At 33.2% G+C, this 12,394-nt stretch overlaps 3 protein-coding genes across 3 annotated transcripts in view; 2 read left to right on the top strand and 1 right to left on the bottom strand.

Moving 5' to 3' along the window:
• Window positions 1–842, top strand: part of LOC100820324 (transcription factor UNE12) — a 4,005-nt gene extending 3,163 nt beyond the window's left edge. Inside the window, exons 5-6 of the mRNA XM_041006843.1 lie at window positions 1–57; window positions 136–842. The exon at window positions 1–57 is cut by the window's left edge and continues 9 nt beyond it. Coding sequence (XP_040862777.1) covers window positions 1–57; window positions 136–363 — 285 coding nt within the window. The 3' untranslated portion in view covers window positions 364–842. The remainder of the gene's footprint in view (window positions 58–135) is intronic.
• Window positions 843–3,064: 2,222 nt separating this feature from the next.
• LOC100781288 (protein OSB2, chloroplastic) lies at window positions 3,065–5,398 on the top strand. The gene is made up of 4 exons (XM_003518848.5): window positions 3,065–3,576; window positions 3,709–3,802; window positions 3,868–3,971; window positions 5,092–5,398. The coding sequence occupies exons 1-4, from the start codon at window positions 3,109–3,111 to the stop codon at window positions 5,278–5,280; spliced, it is 855 nt and encodes a 284-aa protein (XP_003518896.1). The 5' UTR covers window positions 3,065–3,108; the 3' UTR covers window positions 5,281–5,398.
• A 5,094-nt stretch (window positions 5,399–10,492) lies between these two features.
• LOC100780752 (auxin-induced protein 22D-like) lies at window positions 10,493–12,081 on the bottom strand. Its single transcript, NM_001255800.2, is given in 4 exon segments — window positions 10,493–10,986; window positions 11,103–11,202; window positions 11,315–11,520; window positions 11,753–12,081. Coding segments are annotated over 4 exon segments (609 nt in total). The 5' UTR covers window positions 11,983–12,081; the 3' UTR covers window positions 10,493–10,913.
• Between the last annotated feature and the right edge of the window lie 313 nt (window positions 12,082–12,394).

The raw sequence follows: 12,394 nt of genomic DNA, 5'->3' as shown, positions 1-12,394 counted from the left end.
GGTGGAGCTGATGCAGTGGCACCACTGGTAACTGACATCCCATTATCGTCAGTCGAGGTAATTATTCTACCTAACGTATAGTCGGCACAAATTTGTTTCTCTCCAATTTATCAAATTTAGTATCTATCAATTCAGGAAGAAGGCGGTGAGGGAAGAAACCAGCCAGCTTGGGAGAAGTGCTCAAATGATGGCACAGAAAGACAGGTAGCCAAGCTTATGGAAGAAAATGTTGGTGCTGCCATGCAGTTTCTTCAATCAAAAGCACTCTGCATCATGCCCGTCTCACTAGCATCAGCAATATACCAGTCACAACCATCAGACACTTCTAGTATAGTTAAGCCTGAAATTAATCCTCCTTCATAGACAGACCTCTGGCACAGATGCACCATCCAGTGGTCCCATCAAGGGCTCACCTAACACACGTCTAGGACCCACACGAAATTTGTCTGTTTCAAACCCCCTTAATCTTAGTCATTGGTTCGCATCGAGTTGCATTCAAAGTAGGATGCCATAGTCTTCTCCTTTTTGTCGTTCTTTCAACTTTTGTCTAGACAGGGTTTGATGTCAATGCCCTTCAAAACACAAGCAAAACCCCCATCTTGATAAATTTCATGTAAAGGGAAAGAAATTGTCGAAGTTCACTTGATATGCTCTTCCTTTATGTGTCAATTGGTGGGGGTTAGTGGAACGTGATGGAAGCGCTTTTATGGTAGGGCTTGGTTTTTTGTAGTGGGCAGTGGGACCTTCTAAAAGGTTAGGGTGGTGTGTATATTTTTATTAGTGATGTAACTCTTAGAGAATTTGAAATGCAGAGGTGAAATGGATAATGGTTGCTTTAACAATGCAGTGTGTTGCTAGTCTACCAGAAAATGATATTGCTTTTGTTTTTTTGGGGTGTGCTTTAATTATTTATTTGAAAGTAATTTGGATTCCTTTTTTTAATGGAGGGAGAGATGGGATGGAAAGTAATGGTGCTATCTTAATCCAAATTGTTTCAATCAGTAAGCTACTTTGTTCAAATCTCATGTGACGGAAACTGTTGCTCTATACTCTGCGTATGAATATGAATAGAAACTGGATAGATTAAGTTTAGTCCGGGTTGATTTCTCGTTTTTAGTTTTAAAATTTTTACAAATTAAAATAAATAAAGAGTCAACTATTTTAAGTTTAGTCCGGGTTGATTTCTAAATATAAATAATATGATATAAGGAAAAGAAAAATAAAGAGAAATTATAAATGTTAATAAGATGTTTGAAGTTATTGAGCATCCAAATATCAATACTCCATAAATAAATAAGTTTGGGGGTTAAATGAAAGAATAATAACAATAAAGGACTAAAACAATGGTTTAGTCAAAGGAAAAATAAGTGTCAAAAGTTGACGATCGTGCATGATACCGAAAAAATGACAAAGCAGCGATATTTCGTGGGAATGACCTAATTTGTCTGGCTAAGGCCAATACTTCCTCACAGTGACTCTCAACTTACCAGACAACCCTAGTCCGAAAATAGTACTAATGGGACATATGGAGTATTAGTGATGTGAATTCATTAATCTAATTTAACCATAATCTCACACCCACAATTACATGTGCAACATTTGCCAAATCACTGGCATCGCTATAGTATTGTTTTCTCCTGGTATTTTATATTTTTTTACGTCTAATTAGTGAAGTTACACAAATTGATACGTTATGTTCTTCTAAAAATAACATTTTTTGTTTGAATTGTTTCATGCATGGTTTAAGAAATAATCTGTGAAATAATAATTCTAAAAATGTGACATTCATATTTTAATCCTTGCTCCGTCGCTAATCTTCCAATTAATTTCTTCACCAAATTTATCCCACACCGAAGTGATACCTCTTTAAAAATTAGATGTCGAGCTGACTTCCTTCAAAAAAATAAACCATCACCACATTTATATTTAGATTTTAAAACTACTAGTCTATGACCCACAGCTTATTTTGTGTTTTTCATTTTCTGAAAAAACAGCTTAATTATTTGTGTTAACACACATCCTTAAGCTAACTTTATCAAGAAAGCATCATTAATCTTTCTAGTAGAACACACTCCTTATGGACCTTCCATTTTGGGTTGAAAAAATACATCCCAACCGGGAGTATGAACTTTCCTCATGTCATTAGCCTCCCTTCAAAATAATCTCTTCCATTTCGTGTATGTTTGGATTAAGTTAGGAAAGTTCAAAAGTACTTTAACTTTAGAAATAACAATTTTTTTCTTCTCAATTTATGTATAGGAACGCACAATTTTACACTGAAACTTGTACAAATACTTCGATCCGTAATTATAAACCGAACATATATAGCCTTAGTTCATTGAATCACAAGTAACTAGAATGAGAAAAAAGAATCTCTATTTTCCCAAAACCAAAACCAGCACTCGATTTCCAACTGAAATTTCTAGAGAAATAAATCTTTAATTTTCCTTGCTAATTTATTGACCTGAACTTGAGAAAAAGTTATTGAGATAAGCTTGAATAACTTCCACTTGATGTATGCTATCCTATGCAAATTAAATATTGTAATGTAATCTGCAAAATGCAAATGCAAAAAAAAAAAAAAACTTTGGTTCCCCCTAAAATTTTGAACGAGTTTCAATTGGACATGATCAACTGTGAAAGTCTTTCTAGACATAACAGAGATAGGGTGATGGAGGATCCCCTTAACAATAATTATTTCCCTTAAAATATGAGAAAAGACAAACATGAAATTTACGAATATAACACTAGAGAAATTGTGCGACTTGCATAAAATTAGAGAATGCCTCAATTAAAAGGTGACAATAATACTTAATGAATGTAATTCAATTGCAACACGCTAAATTTATGAGAAATGGTCTGTGTTGGATTTCCACATTTTTGGAGAGTGACAAAAAAATTTTAAGTTTCACTAAACTGACATAGTCTTGTAGTCAGTTGAAAAAATAATTTATGGGGTCTCACTGGATTTAGTTTATTAGTCTACAAAACTGGGCTGCGACCAATGGGCCGAAGCCCAATCCGTTATGTCCGAAACCGATTACAAATTTCTAATAATTCCCTTATCTATCCTCGCTGTGGAAAGAACGAGCACACAGAGAAGGAAACATGGCGTTGGAGCAAGCAGTATCATCGTCATCAAGCACATTGAGGAACGTTCTCACCTTCCCCAAAACCCTAATTTCAAAACCCCAATTCCAAGTCGCTGCTTCTCCCTCATGGAAAACACAGCGGCGTTGGGGGAACTTGAAGTGCTCCATGACGACAACGCCATCATACCCTAAGCCCTCGGAGATTCCGTGGCAGAAGGAGCTCTGCAACTCCGTCAACCTCATCGGCAATGTCGCGGCCCCCGTCGAAATCAAACACCTCCCCTCCGGCAAGGTCGTCGCCTGGACCCGCCTCTGCGTCAAGAAAAGCGCCACGCAATCATCGTCCATAAGCCTCACATTCTGGGACGACCTCGCTCATGTCGCGTCCCAGCATCTCCAGAAAGGTTACCAAATTCATGTCTCCGGTCGCCTCATAATCGACACGGTCGAAACCGAGGAAGGCAAAACCCAAACTTACTACAAGGTTTTTGTAACCGCCAATTTGTTAGGATTTAGGATTTAAGGTTTAGTGTTTAATTAGAAATAGATGTGCATTCTACATTGTGGCCGCTGAACATGCAGTTATGACTTGGTTTTGTTATTTGAATGTGGCCAGGTTGTTGCTCAACAGCTGAATTTCATTGAGAGGAATTTCTCTTCGGCGTCATCATCGCAGGGTCAAGAGTTCGATTTTGCGATGGCTGGTGGTGGTAAGTGATGTGTTCTGTGGAATGTTGTGTTCAACTTTGCTGAATATTTTTGCTTTTTGTTTCAGGTAGGAAAGTGAGCAATGCTGTGAATAGTACCGGTTCTGTGGTGGAATCGTGGAACGCGTTCTTTGCTAATCCAGGGGAGTGGTGGGACAACAGGAACAACAAGGTGAAGTGTTGATTAGTTCTGTGAATTTAGATATATTGCATATCTAACTGTACTGCTATCTTTTTGTGTTGTGCTGTTAAATGATTGTTTCAAATGTTTTCAAAACTGTTCGCCAACTACAAACAACTGCGTCGGCTCAAGGTGTTTGGGTTATCTGCGTCTTCAATTGTGTATGTGCATTTGTCTGCAATTTTCCACAATATAAAAGATCGTGGTGAAACTAGAATTGCAACCATAATTTAGAACTTTGGTTTCAAGTATTGTGTGCCTATTGATTATTGCTAATTTTCTGTTTTGTTTATGGAGTTACTTCTCTCTTTTAGATCAATATGATACCATTTCAACTTGCCTTTCAATGATTTCCCCCATTAAATTTTTTATTCACAAAAGTTTAGGAAAGGGTATGCTGCCCCATTCCATGGTTAGGGCATGTCATGTGCCTTGGCAAGGTCTTATAGTGGTACTTATAAATGACTTTAGTCATTGCTGTTCAATCATCTACCAGTTAAGCCAACATCATTGACCCTCCAAATTTCACTTTTCTGAGAACCAAGAAAAGTCTTTTATCCTAAGAGTAAAATTGGTAGGTATAACTTTTAAGGTTGTTATGGTCAAAGTCAATAAACTTATCATATATGGTAATTTGAAACTAGATGAGAGTATAAAAGTCTTTTACATTATCAGTACAAAGTACATGCGTTATTAACATGACTATGACACAATTTAACTGTACCCATTGGTTTGTTTGCCATTTGTCTTCGCCTGCATGAAACATATAGCCCAATGTGAAGGGAACAATCCCAAGACAATGCAGCTTGCATTATATTCAGCCAACAATTTATGTTAATGGATGTTGATCAATGTCTGAGTAATAATTCAATTATTCAAATAACATAATGTGATAATTACTTCATATTCATTCATGTTATTGTTACCTTAAGTTTCTTTCCTTGAATTAAAACAGAGAACTATCCTCTGGCTTTTTGTATAGCCATGTCTAGCCCAATTCATGATGACTGACGAATGAGATTTTCCACTCAAGTTACATCCTCCATGTTCTTTTAAAGCCCTTGTGTGAATTTTCTCATTCCTTATATCTTCAAATATGGAAAATTTACAGAGGAATCCAAAAGCTCCTGATTTCAAACACAAAGATACAGGGGAAGCTCTGTGGATAGAAGGCAGATACAGTCCGCCATGGGTCAAGTCTCAACTGGAAATACTAGACTCAAGAATGGGGTCTTTTGCTGGCCAAAATGCTAGGATGCCTGTAGGTATGGTAGCTGCAGATGAAATCGTGTCTTTCTAATCACTTATGCCAAATCTCGCCCATGTAATATTCAATTTCAACTGTGAAACTTCTTTGTACAGTTTGCATTTTGCCCGTAATTTTAAATTCTATACATGGCAGTACTGATAATGGTTAAGTTTGCTCTTGAGCTATAGTTAGTTAGTGATCAAGTGATTGTGTTGCATTCAGCATTCTCTATTCCTGTTGTTGTGCATTTACTGGAACCGATACAACACTAAAAACTATTCAGTCTAAATGAGCCATGACAAGGTCAACATTTTAGTCTTGTTGTTCTTCTAAGTTTCGATAATAACTTGACTGTTTAAATAAATTAACAATATTCAACAAATGACTCACAACTCATTTAATAAGAATTGATTTATCTTGAAATTTGAATGTTTGATAGGAACCATTTTTCAAGTTCAAATTTGGTTTGATTTAAGGTTGTGAACAGTTCAGTTCAATTTTTTTTAGCTCGAATTGTATGTATTAATAATAGTTAGTATTTAGATTTAGTACTCTTTATAATTTTAATAATAAGTATAATTTTGTTAGAAAATTAATGATATAGATTCAACAAAAATAAAAATAAAATATTCAGTTTATGTTTAACTTCATTGGTTTATGAACTAAGTTCAAAGATAAGTATAAGGACTTGATTGTATAACTTTTTATCTGTGTTGGTTTAGTTCATTGTCAATTCTGTTTTCAGACACCTAACTAAACATGCTAGAAGCGTGTAGGCCTTTTCCTCAACTTTGCACAAGCTGTGCTTCTCTTGTATCCTTCACAATTTTAAAAACTCAAACACATCATTGATTCAATTTTGCTCAACTTTTTCCTAAAAGGAACCTCAACTTTGCACAAGCTGTGTAGTAGCCAGCTTTTCCGTATAATATATATTTAAAAGTAATCTTAATTTTCGGAACACACTTTCTGTTCATCTTAGTTTTTCCTTCTACGGTTCTACCTCTTGTAACCGCAGTTGTGATTCCTTTCCCAGTTATTTTCCCACCGTGCTTCTGCTTTGCGATAATATTGTTGGCCATTTCTCCGTCAATTTCCTCTTGCAACTTGCTTCTTTCTTCTACTATCAGTGTTTAACTTCTTCAATTTTCAACCCTAATTGTCCTTTTTCATTGTGATTTGTTTGGTATTTTAAATTGGTTCATACTACTTCATGTGCATAATCAACCTAACAAGTTGCTAGAAACCGCTTCATTGTTCAAATTCAACAGATCCTATAAAAAAAAATTAATAGGCTAAATTGCAATATTAGTCTCCTTTTAATTTCTGTGATTTTGGTCTGGTTTTTTTCCTGCAATTTTAGTTTTCAGATTTTAAAAAATCTGTAATTTTAATTCAATCTTCAACTTTACATATATTTACATTTTAATCAATTAAATTATTTTTTATTTATTAAATATTAATTTTCATCTCATTACAATATTGACACATCATTAATCAAAAATTAAATTAAATGATCTATGTATGCAAAATTAAAAATTAGACCAAAATTATAATTTTTAAAATTTGGAGACTAAAATTGCTAGAATAAAAATAGGAGGACCAAAACCGTTAATCAAGAATTAAAGGGTGACTAAAATTATAATTTATCATTTTTAATACTATTTTACAACTTTATTTTTAAAAATATATTCCTACCAAATTATTTGACATGTCAATAATATTAAGTCTATTTGGAATTTTTTTTCCATAAATACTTATAGAAAATAAAAAAGTCTAAAAGCTGAAATTAGATTATGTATAAATTAATTTATAGAAATTGATATATTAACTTCCCTAAAAGTTGGTTTATAATTTATTCATAAGTTAACTTGAGCTTATGAAAAAAAAACTTATTTCATTTTTACTTCTGGCATTTTTTTTAACTAAGTGGTCATGAAGAAGTATACATTGTTTACAATTTCAATAAATTATTAAAAATATTTTTGAATGATGAGTAGGACTTATGACTTCGTTAAATTTATGCAATTTATCATGGGTTATGGAATATAATGATGGTTGACTGCTATGTTTTTCAATTTTTCAACTTTTACCATTAATCACCTAAATATTTACCCTATATATATATATATATATATATATATATATGAAGTCTCCTTATATTTTAGTAAAATTGTTTCAACAAGTAACTTATACTTTTTGTTTAAAAGACTTATTCAATCCTTAAAAAAAGACTTGTTCAATCACTAGTACAAATAAATAATTTTGTACAATCTTATTCACTTACTCGATCGTAATAACTTATAATACAAAATTAATCATATTTATGCATCTGCTTAATTAGCATGTGTCACATGAATATATGTTATTATGTTGGGGGAAAAAATAAAAATAACTCAGCAGTGTGTTAATCTATTGCTGTCACAGACCACAGTTTGTGCCAATGTCACAAAAACAGTTTCGTACAAATTAGCATTTCTGTTGTAATTATTACTTGTTGAAACTTGTTCAAAGCCCAAAATGACGGGTAGTTACAAAGAAAATGAGACAGGTTGAAATCTTACATAAGTAAAAGTAATCCTCTTTTAAAAATTAGTTTTATAAGATTGAGTTAAAATACAAATTACTACAAAATCCTTTCTACTTTATTATAAAGCAGAAGAAACTAATTAAGACGCATATCAAAGAGAAGATTTGACTAATTGCTACTGCAAAATTTGTTGGCTAATGGAGCTGATATATAACAGTAATGGAATTGTGAAGGTAATTGTCGGTGATAGTTAGGCTGGCCAAACTCTCAATTCGTAGACAGTGACACACACACCAACTTGCTGCATAAATGAATAAGATTCTTGGAGGAAAAGATGCTAGCTAATTGATCAAGTTAATTAAATCAAGCGTCTACGTCATGGAACTGGCGAAAATGGCAGAATCCTATGGCACCACACAAGCTAGCAATTAAAGCAAGTTTATCGGATAAGGATTCCTGTATAGTGTATCTTCTTTACTTTTTATGAGTAAATGACGTAACCATGACTGCCAACTACGAAAGATCCTATGCTCCTGTTAATATTGCAATGCCACAGGTATGGACACTGCCCCACCACAACACTGAGTGAGTTTTGAACTCAATCATCTTTTCAGCAATAATTTGATCTCACAGTGCACATGCACACCCAAACTCTATATATGATCATGTCTTTTTAGAAAATTAAACCTGCTTTCTTTGTTTGCCCAACTTTTGCATATATTTACCACTTCATCACGTGCACTAATATAACTTCTAAGAGTTCTAACAGTATTGTAAATTCACGCAGATCTTAGTTCATCTTAATTAGGTTGAAATTATAAGTACTAGTAAGAAAAAAAAAGATGTTTTAACTGAACAACTTCATCAAATGAATTATTGTTAATAGCAACAGCCAGATCCCGGCCCGGAGGGCTAGTAAGATCTTAGTTATTAAGTATCTTCTAGAAACAAGTATGAGAGAAAACTGTCACCATATTTGATGACAGTTGTGTTATATTGGAAATTTGGAATAAACCACATTAATTTGCTTTCTTGGTATTATTCTCTATTGTAAGTAATTTCTAAATAATAATGCTATATAAATATTTTTTCGTGATATTGAATAATTATTAGTTTGGTTTTAAGTCGATAATATATTTGATTAATTTTTAGAGACCAACTTAAAATATATTTTTTACTATTTGGGCACTAATAGTTTATAATATTTGGTAGATTATTTATATTTGTTTTTCTTATTTTCGAAAATAGGAAGTATTTAGTAGAGATAATATTAATTAATTTAAGGATGAAATTTGTGATTTACTATGAGTTTAAATATGTTTATAGTTCTTATAATTTAATATTTTTTTTTGTTTTTTTTAAATTATTTTTTTAGTCCTTATAATTTATGATTATTTTATTTTTCATTCTTATAGTATTTTAAATAATATTTTTTAATCATTCAAAATACAATAATTTATAATAATTAAAAATAAAATAATAATTTTACAGGACGAAAATTAAAAAAATATTAAATTGTAAAGACTTAAAATTTATTTAAACACTTATTATGTCATATATGTATTCCGATCCACACGTTGGAAGAGAATTAAAAAATACTAGTGCATACTAAAATAAAAAACAGTGGAGTCTTTCACTTGATCACATTTTTTCTTCTCATGTCGAATAAAATTTTCAGAGTAAAAATGATTGATGCCTACATTTGCTGTCTTTATCTTTTTCAATAATCTTTATAAAATCTCACAGTCGGGAAATTGATCTGTTATCTCCCTTACAAATTATAACAGACAATTCTATTGGAACAAGAATTTGATATACATTATTAAAACATCACAGTATATTAATATATGATGTATTCTACTACAAATTCACAATTTTCATACTAATATAATACTGCAATGGTAAAACTTCTGTGAAACAAAGTACTACATGCTCACACCACTAAGATTTTCTTCTGTTAGTACATGATATTTATTTTTACAGTGTATTAAAATGCTTCAATTTATGAGTCTATCTCTTATCCGTGATTCCGTGATTTTGTAGAAATATGCTAATACTCCATTGAACCCTCTGATTGGATGCTGGCTCGGAGTACTTTTTTATGCATTAAACCTATATATGGATCCATAATCAGTTGTTTAATATAGAACACTAACTTTATTATTCATCCTCAAAATTCTTTAAAATATGGATACACTTTCTGTAGCTGAATTGGAAGAAATTCCAAATCTTACAGAACATAAAATCCTGAAATATGAATTTATAATTTGGTTGAAAATTTACGAGGACTTTAAACTAATATTATACGCGAACAGAGCATGAGTTACTATTTAGTTCTTCTAAAATATAGTGCGTAAAGCGGAAAAAAAAGGGATGTATTTATACTTCCTTTGCTTATATTTAAAATGAATTAATTAAGTTTCCAACTTATTTTAACTTAAATCGAGAGTTATTACAGTTGTTTGTACTTTTTCTCTTCATACCTTCTTTGACTTTATAGGAATTAAATTCAGAATTGTCATATTCTTACGAGACGACCCTTGTTCAAAAACGGGTGGCCTTACCCTATTTGATCTATTATTAATTGTTTAAGTGGGTAATCAAAGATCATCCTGAAACAGAATAATTGGCATCAAAATTACGAAACATGCATCAAATAAAATATGCCGTAATCAACACTTAAAATCAAGTAGAAAAATAGATTAGATCAAATCAAATGAAAAAGAAGAGAAGTAAGAAAGAAACAAAGAATTGAAGTTCCTACTTCTTGATCCCTTTGTATATATATTTTGTACGTAACCAGACACATGAGAATAGTGTTTTTTTTTCCTTTGCTTTTATTCGATCTCTTCTCATTTCATTACAGTTTTCAATTCTGGTTTAGGCTTTGAGAATTTGGAATAGTGTTTTAAGCAGGTCTAAAAAGTCACCTAGCTTTTGAAATAAACAAATAAAGGAAAAATAAAACCGTGTATGTGCATCTCTCTTTTCAATAAGCTAATTTATATGACCATTCACAGAGGCCAAGTGCTAGCTAGCTAGCTAGCTTGCATGTTCCAAACAGAAGAAATTCCGATGGATGACGTCACGGTAAATTGCTTTGCTCCATGTTTTGGATATGGGTATGCATGATGGTCCTGCTTTGGTTTTTGGGTCAAAAACAACCCAACCCCTTTGCTTCTGATCCTTTCATAATTCTCAGCCTCTTGCAGGATGACACAAACATGCTGCAATATTTAACATAAGCTTAGCAAAAACATAACCTTTTAAGATGGATATTAAAATAACAACAAATAATTACTACTAGTTAATTCAAAGAACAGATTTAGGAGAAGAAACTTACTTCCATGGAACATCTCCAACCAGCATCCAATCCCCATCCTTGTCTTCATAAGTTGGAGCATATTCAGATCCATTATACCCTTCCCTTTCCGAATATTGACCTGGATCACAAGCATTTACAACTTTATTCTTCTTTTCAACATACACACATATATGCCAAATCGTAACAAGCCAAAAAAAAAAGATCATCTTAAACTTGTTCTAGGTTCTTACCAAATGTGCACTTGAACATGTTTTCCAAGGCCTTGAGGAGTTCTGGGTAGCTCTTGTAAACCTTTAGATCTATCTTCCTCAAGTAAGGTGCACCTTCCATGCTAACTTTCACGTACATCCCAGCCCCTTCAGCCTGTTCTTCTTTCTTTTGTTGTAGACTATTCTTCCTATATGATCGAACCGGTGGCCATCCCACTACTTGTGCCCTACATATACATGCCAATATTTTCATTATTCATTGTTGTAAAGTTTAATCATAATTCATATCAAACTCATGCATATTTCTAAACATGTAATTAACACGTATCTCTTTTCTTTATCTTTTTTATTTTCGTTGGATTATATCATCTATTATATCTATGTTTTTTTCTTTTATCTCTGGCACCATTTTGGAAAATTAAAAGGATATGTGTATATATATATATATATCACACTTACTTTGCAGGTGGCACAACGTTGTCTTGGTCATCACTTGTGATATCAGAACCATCAGAAGAATTCATGTTGCCCTTGCTTATGCACTCTTCTTCACTTGCTTCTGGTGAAGATCTCTTGTTGCTTCTAACAGCAGAACGTTTCTCAGGCTCATCGCTTCCAGGCAACCCCAACCTCAACTCTGTAGCCTCGAGATTAAGCTCTTTTCCGTACTTTCCCAATGAATTCTCCATTTCTTGTTGAACAATTTCAAGTTAATCAAAACTCTGTTGAATTTCTTGGGGGAGAGAGAGAGAGATATGAATAATAATGTGAGAATTGAGAAATGAGATGCAAGGCTAGTGGGTGGCTCGTTAAGTTTTATAGCAACAATAGTGTGGGACAATATCTAGGTGACTTATTCTCATGGGTGCAAGAATTTTACACACAAATCATGAAGCGCGAACCGACCACCTTCGCCTGTGACACGCGCCTTTTCACGGACCAATCAGACTCCGACACAGAAACGCGGTAGTCTTTCGTTGTGGGGCCCGCACCACACGGTTGAAGGACCGCGTGACGTGGGGTTTCCGAAAGACATATAACTGCCGGTGACATAAGGGACAACGAAAGAACACGTTGTAAGGCTGAGAGGGGGGCAAGAGG

This window comes from Glycine max, chromosome 2 (genome assembly GCF_000004515.6).
Source record: "Glycine max cultivar Williams 82 chromosome 2, Glycine_max_v4.0, whole genome shotgun sequence".
Classification (NCBI taxonomy): Eukaryota; Viridiplantae; Streptophyta; class Magnoliopsida; order Fabales; family Fabaceae; genus Glycine; species Glycine max.
This window is presented reverse-complemented; position numbering and strand designations above follow the sequence as displayed.

Excerpts from the sequence above, each read along its gene's own strand:
- LOC100781288 (XM_003518848.5), top strand. The coding sequence starts at position 3,109 with ATGGCGTTGGAGCAAGCAGTATCATCGTCATCAAGCACATTGAGGAAC. Across the intron at positions 3,577-3,708 it reads AAACCCAAACTTACTACAAG|GTTGTTGCTCAACAGCTGAA; the intron begins GTTTTTGTAACC and ends GAATGTGGCCAG. Across the intron at positions 3,803-3,867 it reads TTTTGCGATGGCTGGTGGTG|GTAGGAAAGTGAGCAATGCT; the intron begins GTAAGTGATGTG and ends TTTTTGTTTCAG.